Genomic DNA, 20,737 nt, shown 5'->3' with positions numbered 1-20,737 from the left:
TTCAACGTGCTAATAACAGATACACTTTACACACGCTCTTACATACATATTTACTTACATGAACTAGGGGACCCGCACAGAGTGCAAGTGAGGTGCAAATGTGTATCTTTAGGAGAAAAACTAATTCATGGAGCTTTCTGTGAATAGTAGTTTACGGAGGTGAATCATAGCCGTCCAAAGTGTATTGGATGATCCAAATTTTAATGAAACTTTTCCGGGAAAGAGTTAAACTTTTTCCGTAAAAGTTTCATTAAAATCGGTCTAGTCCAATACCGAAACGGACGACTGAGATCAAACGGCTTCGTAAATTACATCTTTACAGCGGCTCCATAAATAAGCCATACTCGTATCTTTAGACTTTTCAAAATTTATTACAGTAAGCAGCAAATCATTTTGTTTTTAGTCCAACATCATCAATCAGCACACACCCGGGTTGCCCCAGGCGGATACGCAGGTTTTGGAAGTACTTCTCAAGGTCTAAGGTTCAATTCTCCACCAGATGAGTACCCAACAGTATGCATGTGGGGGCAATGACTAATGTGGCCGCACTAGCTCTTACGAAGGTTTGAATTGCACAGTCAAAACCACAGAGAACAAGCTAGTAAATAGTAACTGACTATTGTGTCTAGCTATTGACTTTTTAGAGTTTTAATCTTCAACCAGACTCTTTGAGGAATGATAGGAATTGGAATGGGAATACCGACGGAAGACAAAGTCCATCTAGTGCGAGGTGGGTGTAATATGACTCCCAGTTACTACTAAATGGCTTAGTTACAGGAAAAATGTTCCCGGATTCACGAACGGACTCTAAACAAGACTGGTCCCGGTTAACCGGTGGAGCCTCCGAGAACTCTTTCATGATCGTCCAAGCCGAAAGAAGCAGTAATGTTGCCAGAGTTTTGTCTAGGGACTAAAAAAAAAGATTAAGAATTCGAGAGCGCCATTATGTTTATTAGTTGTCTCGATTGACCCTATTTGAGTATTTGATGTGGGCTGTCCTCAAGCACGAGGATAAGAGAGGCATAGAAGTTAAGACTTGAACTATTCTTTCGGATAATTCGAGACCGCGCTGACCTATACGACGTTTACGTTTCTGGGGACATTGAATTAGTCGACTTGCACGGAGTTCCTTGGGTTCACCAGCTTACCTCTGCCAGAGTCCAGTCCAGTTACCAATTGGGCTACAAGCCCATTGGACATTACAAAATACTTTTATCGAGGTTTATATAGAACAAAGCTAGTAAGTAGTAACTGACTATTGTGTCTAGATACAATGAATCTAATCGTAACTAACTCAACGGCTAAGCACTAAATCCACTGATTACCACCTTAACAGCTCACTAGCACGGGCAGAGCCATGATTCGGACGCGGGGGTGACACCGTTCAATGAAAATCTAGCTACATGTTGTGTAGAAAAATCTGAAAGAAAAAAAAAAGAATACGGTCATATAATTAGGTTCTATCTGGACTTTAAAAAAAAAGAGGGTAAATTTCACTGACCTCCCCTGAGGTTTCTGACAAATGCAGGAACCTCCCCTGAGGTTCTAATTATTGCACTGACCTCCCTTACTTTACAAACTATTGTTCAGATTCCCCCATTCCGTTAAATCCACACTAACACCGCTAGTTTTTGTTATTAATTGACTAAAATGCCCTTGAATATTACTAAACTAAACAATCAAGTCATTTTCTTCTTTTTTGTACTTTAATTGGAGTTTCTCAAATATTAAAAGTAACATTACACTGTTTATATAAGATAATTTTAACATCAAATTAGACTCAATTATACAAACTTTTGTTAAATTTGAATAATTAATCAAGCATTTTACATTATCATAGTCATTGTTTTTTCTTCTCTTCAAGGTGTAATTTTCCAAATAGAGGACTCAAAGAGATATCTAATCCATCATACTAGAGGGGAAAAAAAACATGGCTCTTTTCAATTTTTCTAAGAAAAAAACTCAATTTGGTTTACTCATTGATCATTCTTTAAAGATTTCATCTATTTTTTCTACTAGTACATTTCTGATGAAACATAATTATCACTAATGAAATAAGAAGGAAAAAAAAAAAAGGTTAAAGAACTTTTTACACCAACTTCATTTCGTTAAAAAATACAAGATAGTTTTTTTTGTATGTTGGATTAGGCATTTGCATGCGTCTCTTATTTTCAAAATTCACGTCAGAGAGGAAAAAATAGACCATGATTATCAAACTGTAAAATGCATAACTCACGATACAAGTTTGACCAAAGTATGTATAACTCAAGTCTAATTTTGTTAAATAGTATTAAATCCCAAGTCAAAGAAAAAAGTAGCATGCAAACATGAAAAAAAAAATTGAGAGAAAAGATACATTGACTTCGCTCATAACAAATAGGTCAAAATCAAGTTTTTTTTTTTTAATTTTTGTTTCGAGATGTGATGAGTTAGAAAAATACAAAATATTAACTTTATAAATAAAATGAGATACATGAAAAAAAATTAACTATGTGAAAATAATGATCATTGAAATATAAGATGTATTAGTAGTTATTGAAATTTGACCAAATATATTTAGTTAGTTATAATTTAACATTAAAATTACCAATTAGAAAAAAATAGAACAAGAGGAATTGATTTTAGTTTACAATTATTCGAGGGCATTTTAGTCACATAGTAGCAAATACTAACGGCGTTATTGTTGATTTAACGGAATGGGGGAATCTGAACAATAGTTTGTAAAGTAAGGGAGGTCAGTGCAATTATTAGAACCTCAGGGGAGGTTCCTGCATTTGTCAGAAACCTCAGGGGAGGTCAATGAAATTTACCCAAAAAAAAACATTAAAAGCTTGCTTCAACTCTCCAATGGTATGCAAATTATCCAAATGCAAGATATAATAATACTAATTTTCCTTGATCCAAAGAGACCATTCTCTAAATTGCAATTTTTACGGTACAAAGTATTTTTTTTGTCGCATACTTATAAATACCTAGTCGTACCATCCACCACGTTAGTCTATAAAGAGAATATGTGTTTGAATGAGTCAAGTATTAAAAAATAAGTACTTATTTGCAATTTTCAAGTTTAAAAATAATAGACTTACTGAAATCAAAACATATGCAGTATGGATCTTGTTTGATAGATCTCGATCTCGATAATATCTATCAACCCTGCAAAAAAAATTGAAAAATTATTTTCGTAAGCCCATTATTTAAACTTAAAAATAGGTCCTTATTTTTTAAGTACTTATTTGAAAATCTGAAACGGATAACAGTTTTATAATATCTAAATAGGCAACGTTCCTCCGAAATTACTAGAAAAAATTACAAATCTTGTTGGAATTTAGGCCAAAACTCAAATAGTAGTAGAATCCAATAGCTAGGATTCAATTTAAAACATGAATAAAAAAAGTGAAGCAAAGGGGATTCAAACCTTAGTTGTCGAGGGTCTATTTTAGACAGCTTACCGCTTTGTCAATGCATCAACATGTGCCAACTATTATGCATATATGTTATTTAACATTGTTATGTGTATTTAATTTTTTTTTTTTTGTGTGTGGAAATTTTCAAAACGGTGTGCCACCCGCCCCCCCCCTGCTACCTCCCCCTGCGCGCTCACTAGTTAGTTGATACTTTTATGGGGCGTTTTCTCCGAGTGTTAAGTTACGAACTCTTTCATGAAGTCCATAAACAAGCATTGTACTCGTTCTATGTACGGGACAATTTTATTTATTTTTTGGATAAACTCAACTTTATAGTGAGAACCACAAAAATATGTGTTGGAAAGATGAATTGGGTCATCGCGTGCCAATGCCCTTGAGACATTGAATAATTTTTTCTTAATATATATATTCTCTTAAAATAAATAAATAAATCTCTCTCTCTCTCTCTCTCTCTCTCTCTCTCTCTCTCTCTCTCTCTCTCTCTCTCTCTCTCTCTCTCTCTCTCTCTCTCTCTCTCTCATTGAATTATAAAAAATGAAAAATTCAAAAAAATTAGAAATGGGTGTTAGAAGGCTTGGGAACACACAACATTTGCTTAGCAATAAAGCTATTGGTACTGACGAGTACCATATTGAAAATGGACTGCGGCTACGCCAGGCCAACTTCAGCCACCGGACGGCCGATCTGAGCCGTCCAAAAATTCTAAAAGAAAAAACGAGGGGGCCCACGCGAGAATCAATGACATCCGATGTGTGTAGGTGCTCAATCCAAACACCCTATTTTTTTGTATATAACCCCATTTTTTCGTTTATAGAGCGTCATCTTTATAGATATTAATAACAGTTTCAAACCATAATTTTAAGATTTAGACTTTTAAGGACAGCTCCATAAATGATAGTTTCAAAATTGTCATCTTTCACAATTAATAACACTTTTAAACAGTCATCATTTACGATTATTGTAACAGGAATGCTACATACACTACACATTTTCACTACACCATCCACTACATTTTTTATGGGACTCATTTCGGGTCCACCAAAAAATACAGAAAAATATCCATAAATTTTAAAATAATATTTTAGGGGGCCCTGCAAAAAATCAGCTTTAATCGGTATTGGTAAGTATTATTTCTAAATTTATAGGAGTGAAAATGCTCAACTGCGCAGTTTACAACATACGAACCCATAAATAATATTTATCGATACCCGTTAGAGCTGATTTTTTACGGGGCCCCCTAAAATATTATTTTAAAATTTATGGATATTTTTCTGTATTTTTGTTGGACCCAAAATGAGTCTTATAAAAAATGTAATGGATGATGTAGTGAAAGTATGTAGTGTATGTAGCATTCCTCTTATTGTAATAGTGAAATTTTAACTTTTGCAACCAAAATATTTGATCCTCAAAACCGTTACATGTTGTAGTGTAAATTATTGCAATCATTGCCGGCTCCACAACCACTGCACAATGGCCACATGACCGCCCCAAGTTGCGAGGTCTCGATCCAAGTGACGAATCTTAAACGTTGGGGTTCTTATTAGGGGAGTGCTAGATACAAAAAAAATGTACCCGAAAATTATCCCGAAAAGGCAAATCAATGGTACAGATGCACTGCAAAGTGAATCTGTATCATTAATTTACCCTTTCGGGATAATTTCTGGATACATTTTCTTTGCACTTAGCATTTCCCTTCTTATTACGCTACTGTCGCTACACTTGTTAGCTTGATTTTGATGTTTTCGTCATCGATTAAGTTACTTAATTGTTGAGAATAACCTACTCCCTCCGTCCCAAAATGATTGTCCGGTCTGCAAAACGGAGTGGTAAAAAAAAATTTTCAAGAAAAAATTCAAACTTTTTTCACAAATTAAAAATACTCATTGATATCTAGTAAGTTGTTAAAAAACTTTTGATTTTTTCTTACAAAAATTGTATTATTTTTAACACCCCGTTTTGCGAACCGAACAAACATTTTGGAACGGAGGGAGTATCAACATATCACAAAGTTCAAATTCTTCTTTGTTTTTTTTTTTTTGATCCGCACAGAGTTCAAGTTCATTCCATTAAGAAATCAATGTCAACTTTCGAATTTGTCTTTAGCTTACACTTGGTAAAAAATGAGTAGTGCTATTAGTACCGACGGTACCATAGGGAAAATGTACCGACGGCCACCGGACGGCCGTCTCCGGCCACCGGACGGCCGATCCGAGCCGTCCAAAAATTTTAAAAAATAAAACCGAGTGGGCCTACGCGGGAATCAATGGCATCCGAGGTGTGTAGAGTACTTGATCCGAGTGGGCCTACACGTATATACAAATATACACGAAAAATGGGTGCTCGGATCAAGTACCCTACACACCTCGGATGCCATTGATTCTCGCGTAGGCCCACTCGATTTTATTTTTTAAAATTTTTGGACGGCTCGGATCGGCCGTCCGGTGGCCGGAGACGGCCGTCCGGCGGCCGTCGGTACATTTTCCCTATGGTACCCATCGGTACCAATAGGATTTCTGGTAAAAAATTGCAGCAAGCATACATACTATTCAATTCCTTTTCCAAATCCTTCATTTTTTTTACACGATGTGCATAGAATATGTATTGTCTGAAAATCGTTGAGTGCATAGCATAGCTACCGTATATACAAATAGAATTTGTTGGCTTGAAAACTTGGGGCACCTACCTGCGAAAAATTATTCAAAAATGCCCTCGGCGCGCCACCACCCCATTTCAACTACGCATTCGGCACAGAATAATCTCTCCCCCAAAAGGTAACTCCGCCCCTGGCCGAATCTAGCTCATGGCGATGACTTGTAGATTCTTGTTGGAAATAGTAATCCATAATTTTCTTAATAATTGGGGATGCATGTATCTCAAGTAAGATACATGATAATGTTTAGTTTTATCACATTGGGAGATGTAAAGTCATTTAGAGACTAGTGATTCATCCTCTAGATTAATTCATGTAGTCCTATAAAATGACGCTCTATGTTATTGTTTTAATACAATGGTAATACAATCAAAAATACTATTAGAGTCATATTCTCTACAATCAAGCCCTCTTTGGTAAAGTTATAGTTCTGTAGGAGCTTTGTAAGGCTCCGCCTCTACATCTCCAAAAAGCATCTTTTTTATTTCTTTTATTATTTGCTTCCGTTGTCCCCAAAAATTCCAACATAGTATCAGAGCGGGTTGCGTTTATTATCTGGGCGTAATCAAGTGATTACATTCCTACCCCCTATTATTTTTGTGCTCAACACCAAAAATATTTTGCCTGAACAGCTTGTTTTGAAAATGGTGAATTTCAAGAAAAAAAAAATGTTTCCATGATCCAATGCAAAAAGTTTTTTAGAAAAATCAAAAATTTCATGGTAGTCAATTGCTGCAAAGTTTTAAAAAAAAAAGCCAAATGGCAATGAGCATGTTGGGAAGTTGATCTTTTTTCGCTTCTCCAAAAAGAAATTTGGGTTTGTCAAATGACACCCAAAAAGGGAGCCAATCTCCCAACAAAAAAAAAATGGGCTGCAGCCAAATTGAAAAGTTGTTTGAGTGTTCAACTATTTTGCAGGATCATGGAGAACCAAAATGCGACCATCGTCGTCAAAATTTCATTCAAGAATCTCTTGAATGAGATTGTGGAAAAATTTCACATCGCACCACCAATGTAGGAATCCTACCAAATTGTAGGGAAAAAATTCCGGGCAAGTGTTGAGATTCGAGATAATGCTGTTGAAGGCGGTTCAATCATACTTCACAGCTCTCCTCACACAAAGAAGATTGATGCAGAGCAAGAGGCGGCTAAAATTGCTATTGAGCACTTGAAGGATATGTTCAATTTTGAAGTTGATGATTTCAACCTTCATGACAAGGAAATGTATCGTCAACATCTCGAACAAGTTGACTTCACATTGGTCGAAGCATTTCAAGAAAACAAGGCTCTCAAGGATGAAATTGCAAAAATCCAGACAAAGGCAAAGGATGCGAAAATTATGAATTAAGGGGGGGTGTTGGAAATAGTAATCCATAATTTTTTTAATAATTGGGGATGCATGTATCTTAAGTAAGATACATGATAATGTTTAGTTTTATCACATTGGGAGATGTAAAATCATCTAGGGACTAGTGATTCATCCTCTAGATTAATCCATGTAGTCCTATAAAAAGACGCTCTATGTAATTGTTTTAATACAATGGTAATACAATCAGAAATACTATTAGAGTCATATTCTCTACAATCAAGTCCTCTTTGGTAAAGTTATAGTTCTGTAGGAGCCCTATAGAACTCCGCCCCTACATCTCCAAAAAACATCTTTTTTATTTCTTTTATTATTTGCTTCTGCTGTCCCCAAAAATTCCAACATCTCCCATGTGAGGTAACTGGCCACCTTGGGAGCACCCACCTGCGAAAAATTATTCAAAAATGCCCTCGGGGCGCCACCACCCCATTTCAACTACGCATTCGGCACAGAATAATCTCTCCCCAACAAGGTAGCTCTGCCCCTGCCCGGATCTAGCTCGATCATGGCGATGACCAGTAGATTGTCCCACGTGAGGTAACTGGCCACCTAATTCTCTTCTCTCTCCCTGTTCCTCCACACAGTATATATAATCTTCATCGCCATGAAGAGATGCACTCTCAGACCTCCTAAATAATCTGAACTCCAAGCATAAAAGCTGCAGCCATAGATTTACCCAGGCAAAGTACCCTACTGTTCCTCTCCCTCCATATTCAATAGATTGCTAATTTGCTACTGCGAATGAGTGTTTATAGGCTCTACATGTTGTAGAATCACCTTTCATCTTAGAGCACTGTTGTGAGTAATTAATTTGCATGCATGTGCATGTGATGTGTTAATGAGTTGCATGCAGTGGGTACGTGGGGCCAATCCAACTGGCCTATACACAGTGTTGGTTCTGCTGTTTGGATTGTCCAAATCCAAGTACAAATTTAGAGCAAGTTTATCGGTTGTCATGTAAAAATGCTATTGAATAGTGCAATTTTTTCATTTTATCTACTCATATCTCTTTCAATACCACACCAATACTATCTATTTTATCTATTCTTTATTAAAATATTATTACTTTTATTTCCCTTTTTTCCTTTTCTTCTTCTTTATTACTGTTAAAGTACATATGGGAAGAGAGAGGGAGAGACAAGGTTGTTCAGAAAATAATAAAAAAACAGATACCTGGTGAATAGTGCGTAGCTGTTTTTAGCTACCCATTCATGGAAATGTATTTTACATTTTCTGTTTTGCTAATCTGCTGCTGCAGTAGTGTTTTTGAGTTTTACTTCTCTACTTTAACTAATTTTATACATATACCTCATCTGGTGTTGATGCTCGTAATTGCCCACCTACGTACTATGAAGGCAAGATAAAATAAAAAGACATTGTACAAGTCAAAAAAAATAATCAAGGTCACATGTTTTTTGCAAGCATCTTAAATCACATCGAGTTGATAAAGCTACGTCCACCCATTTCGGGTGGCTCAAGGTCACATGTTAGGTTTACAGAATTTTGTTATATACCTCGGGGCCGGCTCTGCGTGTACACTCATTAGATAGGAGTACTAGAAGTAGGTTTGCATGAGAGGTTACCACACAAAAAGTAGGTTTTGAGTACTTGAATTAAATTTTTGCTTGATTGGGAAGAAATATAATTGGCTTATTCACGAAGGAGCCGTGAATAAGCTATTTGTGGAGTTTTTCTCCGGAAAAATTTGTTTAAAATTAGAACTATTCAATATACTTTGGATGCGCACGATTCATTTCCGTAAACAATTATTCACGGCTCCCTCTGTTAAATTTTTTTTCTCATATAATATATAATGCTCCTCATGTCTCTATTTTTTGGATCTGCCACTGAACTCATGCACTAACATTTCTATGTTGCATACTTACTCTGAATGTCACTTTTTTTTTTTTGGCAAAAACACACACACATATATAAAACTAGAAAATTTCTATAAGAGTACATTGAGGAAACAATCTGAAATATCACTTTTGTTGGTTAATTTTACAGGAAAAAAAAAAATCAAGAATGGAAGTGAAAATCTTGTCCAGGAAGCTCATCAAACCCTCAATCCCAACCTCGCAGAAGAACATCAAAGTTTCCTTCATCGACCAACTAGCTCCTACGGAATACTCCGGTTGGATTTTCTACTACCCCGTCGCTAAAAACGCGAGCGACGATACCACAAATATTGAGAGTTCCAACAGGCAAAAGCAATTGGAAAAATCCTTAGCAGAGACCTTAACAATCTTTTACCCGCTAGCCGGCCGATACAGCAAGGACGAGTGCTTGATTGAGTGCAACAGCGAAGGCGTCGTGTATTTGGAAACCCGGGTGGGCGCGCAGCTAGCACGTATAGTCCACGGGGAGCCGGAGCTTCTCCATCTTCTTGTCCCAGAAGACGAGGAAGTTGGTTCTTTCGGTAACGGGACTGCGATCCCAGTACTAGCACTCCAAGTTAACGTTTTCGAGTGCGGGGGAATCGCGATTTCTGTTCAGATATTTCATGGGATTGGCGACGGATTTACATTGGCCGCGTTCTTCGATGCGTGGACGAAAACCAGCAGGGGAGCAGTAGGTGAAATAAATCGCCTGAGTTTCGAGTTAGGCTCAGTCATCCCGGCAAGATCGTCACAAGAGCCCAAGTCCACACCCAGGTGAGGAACAAAGTATGCAAGATATTTGTCATGCACATGTATATACTGGTAGATTTTTTTTTTGAAACGGCGAAAGAAATTTTATTAATCTTTAAAATAACTATTCAAAGAGTAAAGAAATTTTCGTTAGCCAATATTTTTTCCGTGATAGTAATATAATTAGGTCTAGTAATATAATTAGGTCCCGTGCCTGATCCGACTGTCCATCTCGATATAAAGGGCTCAGATTTAATTTGAGCCGTCCATTGTTTGGATGAAAATCCGAGCTGTCCATTGCCGAGATGGATGGCCGAATTGACTGCACTACACGTGTAGTGCGGAGGGTGTACTACATCACCTCCGGATCCTAGCCTATGAAGTGATTTAATTTTGTTGTCTTTTTTGAATTTTTGTTAGATTCACACATTTTTTTTATTAATAATTCTTCATGACGAGGAGAATTTAAAAAGAGAAAAAAATTATGATCAAAATCTTAAAAGAGTTCAGTAAGGATAAAAAAGAAGATTAGTTTAATTTCTTTTTATTTGTTGTTTATGTATGTACTCTTATTTTTCAAGTTTGATCTATATTTTAATTGTTTTTTTAATTTCATTCGTCGAGATGAATACTTATGGGGCGGTTCAGCTAAAATATAAGTGGTAAAGCTAGCCGTTTCTTTTGTCTTTATTCATATTTTTTTCGTGGTTATTAGTTTTGTGCCAAACTTTTATATATTATCAGTTTGTCTCGACAAGAGGAATTGGAAAAGTAAGACTTTTGGGCTTTTTCTTGAATATTTCCAAAAATACTTGTATAAAATTCATAAGTTTTACTTTTTCGATTTCTCTTGTCGAAATAAATCAATAATATATAAAAGTTTGACGTAAAATTAAAAAACGCGAAAAAAATTAGAATAAAAAAATTGTAGTCTAGCTGAAATGAGGCCTATCTCTCATATATATATATATATTAAAGCTAAACAAAAATACAAGATGTGTGTGGACTAAATTTTACCCGCCAGAAGAGTTATGAAAACTCAATAGGAGTACTACAATTTTTGCTGATGAAGCCAAGATTTCCGAAGCATGACATCATGTTCTTGTTTTTCATGACGAGTCAACCTTGTTCGTTTCGGGATTTTTTCTCTGCACACGGTTTTCAATAAATTTCCTTTCTAAATTATTACTCTTATTTATCTATTTATCTATTTTCATTCATTACTCAAACTTTCAAAACCAAAATCCCAAAACGAACATGCTCATCATGATTTGAAAGTACTGTTCCATGAATTTTGAATATTTCATCGATCAGGACAAAGAAAGTAGTCACCAGGAGGTTCGTGTTCGATGGAACATCGATAAAATCCCTAAAAGCCAAAGTTGGGGGCACCAAAACACGGGTCGAGTTAGTGTCGGCATTGATTTGGAGGGCACTCATCGGCGTGTCTCAAGCGAAACACGGGTACCTGAGGGCTTATCAACTTGTCCAACCCACCGGCCTAAGACGGAAAATAGGACTTCCGGAGTCCGATAACGCTTTTGGAAACTTCTTCACACTGTCAACCGCACTGTTTCTACCCGGGCAGAGCAAGATGGAGTTGCATGACTTGGCAGGTCTTGCAGGGGATGCAATAAGAAACACCCTGGCAAGTTGCAAAGAAGCAATGTTGGCAGGTGAGGAGGACTTTTTTCGCGTCGTTGACAAGCTTTTCGCAGAGCCAGGCGAGCGTTCCGTTGACGAGGAGGTTGATTTCTACGCGATTACTAGTTTGTGTAGGTTCCCGCTGTATGAAGCTGATTTTGGGTGGGGAAAGCCCGTCTGGGTAAGCACTTACGACAAACCCAGAGAGGTTGCAAACCTATTTGACACAAAATGTGGAATGGGAATCGAAGCATGGGTGAGGTTAGATGAACAGGACATGCTTCATTTCCAGCAAGACAAAGATATCAAAGCGTTTAGTTCCTAGTCGAACGAAGTTTACCAAAAAGCCGATCGATTTGTTCTGTTTCCTGGTCATTCTGGGTATTGAAAAAAAGATCGATGGAAAGCTTCTTCAACAAATTGGTACGCATGTCGTGGTGGATGGGTTCGGTGGTGGCTATGGTGGTGAGGCTGCGGCGATCTTTGGTCGGGGCCGAGGCAGACGTTTTTGGGTTTTCTGGTTCCGTTTGGAGCTCGATCTGACGTTAACAGGGTGCAAGGCACGTTGATCCAGAGTCGGTTTTGCTCCTCAGGCGTTTTTCATATTTCGACGCTGGGGCAGAGCATTTGTAGACAGCACCGATGTTGCTTAGCATTTCTGTGGAGTGGTGTCTTGTTTTCTGTTAGGGTTGAGTTTGGGTTGGTTTTTCTTTTTGATCTTTTGGTTCTTTTTTTAGGTGTCTCCAGATTTCTCTCCGTTTGTAAGGCTTCTCTTACCCCTGTGTGAGAGGTTCTGTTACTTTCTACTGTGCTCCACCTGTTTGGAGTTGAGGGTTTAGTTGGAGTTAGGTGTAGTCTTCGGACGGAATCTCCTCCTTTTGATTTCTTGATCATTGTTTAGAAATTGAGTTTTCTCTTGATGTTCTGTTCTCTTGATCTATAATATTATTTGTTATCGTTGTGGCAAAAAAAAAAACTAACTCTACAAGATTAGGATGATGATCCGAACCGATCATATCGTGTGGCTTGTGGAGAAATGCATTTCTAAAAAAAAATTGTATATATTTAAACGCAAAAGTTATTTTAAAGATATGACTTGTTTTGATGCCTATCGAAATCCGATTAACTAAATCTTTTTTAGAAATCGTAATCTAACCGACGCTACAAAATTAGAATTTCGGATCTTGTCATTGTGGCTCCAGTATATTTCCGAACTTTTGACAGATGAATTCGAAGAGAGAGGTGCTATGTATTGTACACAGATTTTCACCGCACAGATTCTACGCAGAACGCAATGTTAGGCTTATTACAAGTTTCTAAAAAACAATCCGAGTCGTTCATTAATTAATTGTAGAATGTTTTTTCGAATGCCCCGTTAAAAAATATCTCAATCCGATAACTTTAAATGCTCGATCCAATCTTCGAATGGGATTTTGTTTGCAAGAGCCTTTGTTGGACTTGGACATCTATTCAACTAGTAAACCGTCGTGTTCACGGCTTCACCTGAAGGAGATTTCTCATTGTGTACAAAAAATTCAATTCATGTTGGAATTGGCATAGCAGAAGTGTACTAGACGTGGGCCATGAAATCTCTCTCTCTCTCTCTCTCTCTCTCTCTCTGTACTAGACGTGGGCAATGAAATCTCTGTCTCTCTCTCTCTCTCTGGTTCTTGAAGAAATCTTCTGTCCGAGATTTCACCTCTTGTGCTGAACAAGAATGCCTTTTACAACTTAAATAGTTTTCTTTTTTTTTGAAAATGGTACGACTTCATAATTCAAAAGAACAAATAATTAGAGCAAAGAAGTACCTTGACATATAGTATAAATTACTATTCAACATGCTAGCAACAGATACACTTTACATACACTCTTACATACATGCATACTTACATGAACTAGGGGACCCGCAGGGAGTGCAAGTGAGGTGCAAATGTGTATCTTTAGGAGAAAACTAATTTACGGAGCTTTCCGTGAATAGTAGTTTACGGGGGTGAATTGTAGCCGTCCAAAGTATATTTGATGGTCCGGATTTTAATGAAACTTTTCCGAAAAAAAATTAAACTTTCTTTGGAAAAAGTTTCATTAAAATCGGTCCAGTCCAATGCCAAAATGGACAGCTGAGATCAAGCAACTTCGTAAATTATATTTTTACAGCGGCTTCGTAAATAAGTCATACTCGTATCTTTAGACTTTTCATAATTTATTAAGCAGGAAATCATTTTGTTTTTAGTCCAACATCATCAATGAGCACACACCTGGGTTGCCCCGGGTAGATATTCAGGCTTTGGAAGTACTCATCAAAGTCTAGAGTTTAATTTTTCATCAGATGAGTACCCAACAGTATGCATGTGGAGGTCATGGCCGCACTAACTTCTCTGGAGGTTTGAGTTGCGCAGTCAGGACCATATAGTGATTTGGCTGTAGGGCTGTTCCTCCATTAAAAAAAAAACATAATCAATCAGCTAAGGTTTCGATAGATTTATGAACAATCCATATCTAAATAAAAGGAAAACAACATTACAAGTTGTCATGCTGCCACGAGAAGCCATAAGGAGTTTCATAATCATCGATGGATAAAGCTCCATGATGATAGAGATGAGACTCCTCTGATCCATTCCCCCCAAAATCAACCATTCCTCCACCTATCCCCTCCTCCACACATGACTCTCCATACCACATCGTCGTCATCATCTCATTCATTATCATTGGTGATGGTGGATCCATTTCCATGATATCGAGCCACAAAGAGTCGTGCACGTGGGACCTGGTTATTTGCTCCGAGAACTCATCGCAACCGAGCATCCCCGGATGCACGGTTTCCATAGCGGTAGCTTCTGTAGGTTGAACTGCACAAGTACTACAACTGTTTTGGTCATTTTTGACTTCTTCATCCTCCTCTAGTTCTTCTAGTAAGTCTCTCAGAAGGGATTCGTCGATTTCAGTGGCATCTAATTCGTCAAGTGCATCTATACCGGTCGAAGAACTCAAACAATTTGGCAATTCTGATGCCATGTCTAAACAGACTGGTTTTGCCCTTGAACACTGTCGATGTGTACCAAATTAGGGGGTTTGATTGGAAAAATTGGGAAAAGTTGTAGTTTGGATTCTTTGTTCTTAGGTTATCCACAGTGGCATAATAAAAAATAAATTATTTTTAAAGTTAACAATATTGGGGTAAAAGATGGCTTACAATAGTATAATCAAACTTAACAATATTTTTAGAAATAATCAAATTTTAGGCTTTGGATAACCAAAACTAGCAACATTTTTCAATAATTAAAATTTGTGGATCTCACACCACATAAGTTAATTGGTTCTAAAATTTATGTACTCGCGTGTTTCAAATGATATTTTCTTCTTATTTTCTTCGCTTGCTCTATATCTCATTTTCTTCAGCCATAAACTCTTTCTTTTTCTTTTCCTCTAAAAGTGAAGTTCATATCTTTCAATCATTTACAATTTAACTCATTGTCACTGGATTAAGGTATTTCACTTTTTTTTCGTTTTTATTTTATTCTTTTTCGTTCCTCTCATTATGGTTGAGTACATGAAGAACCTTGCATTCTTTTACAAATTCAAGAACACATCTGTTTTTTTTTTTTTAGTACATGATTTTTTTTCCAAATTCATAATATGAGAGAAGGAAGTCACCAATTTTTTCTCCAAAATTAAGAGAAAAAATCGATATATTTGCCAAAAAAAAACCGTAATGGAGGGAAGTGATCAATGGTGGAAAACATTTATCGCCGCATTAAGGTATTTCACTTTTTTTTTCGTTTTTATTTTATTCTTTTTTCGTTCCTCTCCCTGTAGTTGAGTACATAAAGGACCTTACATTTTTTTACAAATTCAAGAACACATCTGTTTTTTTTTTTTTTTTGAGTACATGATTTTTTTTCCAAATTCATAATATTAGGGAAGGAAGCCACCAATTTTTTTCCCAAAATTAAAGGATAAAATCGATATATTTTTGCCAAAAATAAAATAAAATAGAGGGAAGTGATCAATGGCGGAAAACACAAGGGGAGAGAGAGTGTAATTGTAGTGTATCCCTTATTTTAGTTATGGACTAGAAGTGATCATTGTGGACCTCAACATTGTTAAGCTTAGCAACTTTTTAAATGGATAATCAAAAGCTGATGTGACAACTTTTGGTTATTCATTTTTGATTATGCCACTATGGATGGCCTTATATGTCCATCCGCAGATGAATATATATAACTAGAAAGACTTGATAGGAGTACATTGAGGAAACAATCTGAAATATCACTTTTGTTGGTTAATTTTACAGAAACAAAAAAAAAATTCAAGAATGGAAGTGAAAATCTTGTCCAGGAAGCTCATCAAACCCTCAATCCCAACCTCGCAGAAGAAGAACATCAAAGTGGCCTTCATCGACCAACTAGCTCCTACGGAATACACCGGTTGGATTTTCTACTACCCGGTTGCTAAAAACGTGAGCGACGATACCACAAATGAGAGTTCCAATAGGCAAAACCAATTGGAAAAATCCTTAGCAGAGACCTTAACAATCTTTTACCCGCTAGCCGGCCGATACAGCAAGGACGAGTGCTTGATTGAGTGCAACGGCGAAGGCGTCGTGTATTTGGAAACTCGGGTGGGCGCGCAGCTAGCACGTATAGTCCACGGGGGGCCGGAGCTTCTGATTCTTCTTGTCCCAGAAGACGAGGAAGTTGGTTCTTTCGGTAACGGGACTGCGATCCCGGTACTAGCACTCCAAGTTAACGTTTTCGAGTGCGGGGGAATTGCGATTTCTGTTCAGATATTTCATGGGATTGGCGACGGCTTTACATTGGCCGCGTTTTTTGATGCGTGGACGAAAACCAGCAGGGGAGCAGTAGGTGAAATAAATCGCCTGAGTTTCGAGTTAGGCTCAGTCATCCCGGCAAGATCGTCACAAGAGCCCAAGTCCACACCCAGGTGAGGAACAAAGTATGCAAGATATATATTTGTCATGCACATGTATATACTGGTAGTTTTGTTTTTTTTTTGGAACGGTGAAAGAAATTTTACTAATCTTTAAAATAACTATTCAAAGAGTAAAGAAATTTTTGTTGGCCGATATTTTTTCTGTGATAGTAATATAATTAGGTGCCGTGCCTATGGAGTGAAAAATGGTGAGTATGGTCTATGAAGTGATTTAATTTTGTTGTCTTTTTTGAATTTTTGTTAGATTCAAACATTATTTTTTTTATTAATCATTCTTCATGACGAGGAGAATTTAATGAAAAAGAGAAAAAAATATGATCAAAATCTTAAAAGAGTTCAGTAAGGATAAAAGAAGAAGATTAGTTTAATTTTTTTTTATTTGTTGTTTATGTATGTATACTCTCTTTTTTTCAAGTTTGATCTATATTTTAATTGTTTTTTAATTTCATTCGTCTAGACGAATACTTATGGGGCGTTTCAGCTAAAATATACAAGTGGTAAACCACAGCTAGCTTTTCCTTTTGTCTTTATTCATATTTTTTTAGTGGTTGTTTGTATTATGCCAAATTTTTATGTATTATTGATTCATCTTGACAAGAGGAATCGGAAAAGTAAGACTTTTGGGCTTTTCCTTGAATATTTTCAAAAATACTTGTGTAAAATTCATAAGTTTTTTGCCTTGCTCGGTGCCCTTTTTGAAAAAAATAAAATTCAACTCAAAAAATACTCATTATCCCTACTATTAATCATTGCTCTCCACTCATTATTTCTATCTCCAATCATTATTCTTATTTCTTTTTTTTATCTCACTCCACTCATTGTCCCTACTTTCAATTTTTACTCTCATTTCTCTCTCCACTCATAACCCAAAAAATATTTCAAAAATTTCTCAAAAACTCATCCAAACACAGCATATGCTTTTTCGATTTCTCATGTCTAGATGAATCAATAATACATTAAAGTTTGAAGCAAAACTAAAAAACTCGAAAAAAAATTAGAATAAAAAAAGTTGTAGTCTAGCGGAAACAAGGCCTATCTCTTATATATATATATATGTGTGTGTGTGTGTGTGTTAAAGCTAAAGAAAAATAAAAGATCGGCCTCTTTTGGCTTTAAAAGTGGAATAGTAACTCTCTCTTTTTTTGTTTTTATTCAAATTATTTTTTGAATTTGTTAGTTTTGCATCAAACTTTTGTGACTTATTGATTCGTCTCGGCAAGAGAAATCGGAAAAATAAAAAAATTTGATCGAAAATCATAATTTTTAAAAAAAAGACAAGAACAAGTAAAAAAAAGCTGACTTATTGACTTATTTTCGTCTTTATTCAAAAAATTGAATTTCGATCAAAAGTTTTTACTTTTCTGATTCCTCTCGTCGAGAAGAAGTAATAAGGCACAAAAGTTTGATACAAAACAAGCAAATGTAAAAAAAAAATTGAATAAGAACAAAAAAATAAGTCACTCAACTTTTTAATCCAAACTCACCCAATGTGTGGTCTAATTTTACCTGCCATATAAGAGTTATGAAAACTCAATAGGAGTACAATTTTTGGTGATGATGCAAATATTTCCGAAGCATGACATCATGTTCTTGGTTTTCATGACTAGTCGACCTTGTTGGTTTTGGGATTTGGAATTCTCTCTCTGTGCACGGTTTTCAATAAATAAATTTTCTTTCAATTATTACTCTCATTTCTCTATCTATCTCGGTTTCTCCATTCATTATCCAAAATCCCAAAACGAACACGGTGGTCATGATTTGGTAGGATTAGAAGTACTGTTCCATGAATTTTGAATATTTCATCGATCATCAGGACAAAAAAAGTAGTCACGAGGAGGTTCGTGTTCGACGGAGCATCGATAAAATCCCTAAAAGCCAAAGTTGGGGGCACCAAAACACGGGTCGAGTTAGTGTCGGCATTGATTTGGAGGGCACTCATCGGCGTGTCTCAAGCGAAACACGGGTACCTGAGGGCTTATCAACTTGTCCAACCCACCGGCCTAAGACGGAAAATAGGACTTCCGGAGTCCGATAACGCTTTTGGAAACTTCTTCACACTGTCAACCGCACTGTTTCTACCCGGGCAGAGCAAGATGGAGTTGCATGACTTGGCAGGTCTTGCAGGGGATGCAATAAGAAACACCCTGGCAAGTTGCAAAGAAGCAATGTTGGCAGGTGAGGAGGACTTTTTTCGCGTCGTTAAAAAGCTTTTCGCAGAGCCAGGCAAGCGTTCAGTTGACGAGGAGGTTGATTTCTACGCGATTACTAGTTTGTGTAGGTTCCCGCTGTATGAAGCTGATTTCGGGTGGGGAAAGCCCGTCTGGGTAAGCACTTACGACAAACCCAGAGAGGTTGCAAACCTATTTGACACAAAATGTGGAATGGGAATCGAAGCATGGGTGAGGTTAGATGAACAGGACATGCTTCATTTCCAGCAAGACAAAGATATCAAAGCGTTTAGTTCCTAGTCGAACGATGTTTACCAAAATTAAAGCCGATCGATTTGTTCTGTTTGCTGGTCATTCTGGGTGTTGAAAAAACAGGATCCAACGAAAGCTTCTTCAACAAATTGGTGATGTTTTGGATATCAATCGGTTTTCCTCCTGAGAAGATGCCTAAGTTGTTCCTTGTCATCTGATCTCCATGGATCACCATTCATATGCACCTAATGTGGGGATTGGTGATTCCATTTATGATGTACAATATTATGTTTTGAAATTGAATTCATGCTAGTAAATGCTGCTGTGCATGTCATTAATTTCTTTTGAATTACAAGTTGGCCCATATCACATATGTTTGTGTTCTAGTAAAATCCTAGAACTTGAAGGATACTGCCGGGAAAAAAAAAAAAAAAAAAAACCTAGAAGGATACTGCAGCTAGATTTGGATTAAAAAGTTGGAAGTAATCTTTTTTTTTTTTTTTGTCTTTTTTTTTTGCGTTAAACTTTTATGATTTATTGATTTTACTTGACGAGAGAAATCAAAAAAGTATAATTTTTTTTATCGAAACTCATAATTTTTTAAAAGAAGACAAAAAAATAAAGAAAGAAGAAGTCAAAAAGCTGTCTTTTCACTAATTTTTGTCTTTTATAAAATAAATGAGTTTCGATCAATTTTTTTTACTTTTTCGATTCTTCTCGTCAAGATGAATCAATAAGATATAAAAATTTGATACAAAACTAACAAATGTAAAAATAAATAAAAATTAAATAAAGACACTCCCAATAATCCAAACCTAGCATGCATTATAGTGAGGTAAAATTATAAAGGGGTCAACTAAAAGCCAATTTCTTTCATCAAACGAAACGGATCTGGGAGGAAGGCAGGATGGTGCAGCGTCTTAGAAGCGCTACTCAATCTCATGTTTTTGAACGGTCCGGATTTTAAAACAATTCTTCAGGAAATTTTTTTTCCTGAAAGAGTAATTTTAAAATCCAGACCAAGCGCATTGAAAAATGCATTTTTAACCAACTCTGCAAGATCAGGATGATGATCAGAACCGATCATATCATGTGGCTTGTGGAGAAATGCATTTCTATAAAAAAAAAATTGTATATATTTAAACGCAAAAGTTATTTTAAAGATATGACTTGTTTTGATGCCTATCGTAATCCGATTAACCGAATCTTTCTGAGAAATCGTAATCTAACCGACGCTACAAAATTAGAATTTCGGATCTTGTCATTGTGGCTCCAGTATATTTCCGAACTGATACACTACCGAATTAAGGTAGCTTTGCTGGACTGAATTTGGCAAAGCCCTCAACGTCTTGGGCCTAATTGGACCGTGGGAGAACACGTGCAGCGCAACTGAGTAAAACTTGAGCCGTTTAGTTTGTAATTTAATTAGTTATGTAAAGTGAGGGATTAGTTGAGTTGGGTTAGTTGAGGTGGATTAGTTGAGTCAGTTTTTCCTTGTTTTGGTTTCGTGTATAAAGAGGGGAAGAAGAAGCTGTGAAGGGCATGTTGAAAATTGTAACGAAAAGCAGTTGAGACGAGAGCTCTCAATCTGAAATTCCTTTCTTTTCCATTGTTCTTATTTCTTGTTCAGTCTATACCACCAATCCTATCAC

The 20,737-nt window shown here is 36.5% G+C and overlaps 3 protein-coding genes across 3 annotated transcripts; 2 read left to right on the top strand and 1 right to left on the bottom strand.

The window, feature by feature from the left end:
• Positions 1-9,242: 9,242 nt before the first annotated feature.
• LOC131311855 (pelargonidin 3-O-(6-caffeoylglucoside) 5-O-(6-O-malonylglucoside) 4'''-malonyltransferase-like) lies at positions 9,243-12,681 on the top strand. The gene is made up of 2 exons (XM_058339452.1): positions 9,243-10,095; positions 11,386-12,681. The coding sequence occupies exons 1-2, from the start codon at positions 9,467-9,469 to the stop codon at positions 12,038-12,040; spliced, it is 1,284 nt and encodes a 427-aa protein (XP_058195435.1). The 5' UTR covers positions 9,243-9,466; the 3' UTR covers positions 12,041-12,681.
• An 850-nt stretch (positions 12,682-13,531) lies between these two features.
• LOC131311854 (uncharacterized) lies at positions 13,532-14,763 on the bottom strand. The gene is made up of 2 exons (XM_058339451.1): positions 14,237-14,763; positions 13,532-14,141 (listed from the first exon to the last, which is right to left on the bottom strand). Exons 1-2 carry the CDS (start codon positions 14,725-14,727, stop codon positions 14,027-14,029), a joined length of 606 nt encoding a protein of 201 aa, XP_058195434.1. The 5' UTR covers positions 14,728-14,763; the 3' UTR covers positions 13,532-14,026.
• A 1,146-nt stretch (positions 14,764-15,909) lies between these two features.
• LOC131311853 (pelargonidin 3-O-(6-caffeoylglucoside) 5-O-(6-O-malonylglucoside) 4'''-malonyltransferase-like) lies at positions 15,910-19,673 on the top strand. The gene is made up of 2 exons (XM_058339449.1): positions 15,910-16,656; positions 18,479-19,673. The coding sequence occupies exons 1-2, from the start codon at positions 16,028-16,030 to the stop codon at positions 19,131-19,133; spliced, it is 1,284 nt and encodes a 427-aa protein (XP_058195432.1). The 5' UTR covers positions 15,910-16,027; the 3' UTR covers positions 19,134-19,673.
• Positions 19,674-20,737: the final 1,064 nt, after the last annotated feature.

This window comes from Rhododendron vialii, chromosome 12a (genome assembly GCF_030253575.1).
Source record: "Rhododendron vialii isolate Sample 1 chromosome 12a, ASM3025357v1".
Taxonomy (NCBI): Eukaryota; Viridiplantae; Streptophyta; class Magnoliopsida; order Ericales; family Ericaceae; genus Rhododendron; species Rhododendron vialii.
The sequence above is the reverse complement of the archived record's forward strand: the minus strand, read 5'-3'. Positions and strand labels throughout refer to the sequence as shown.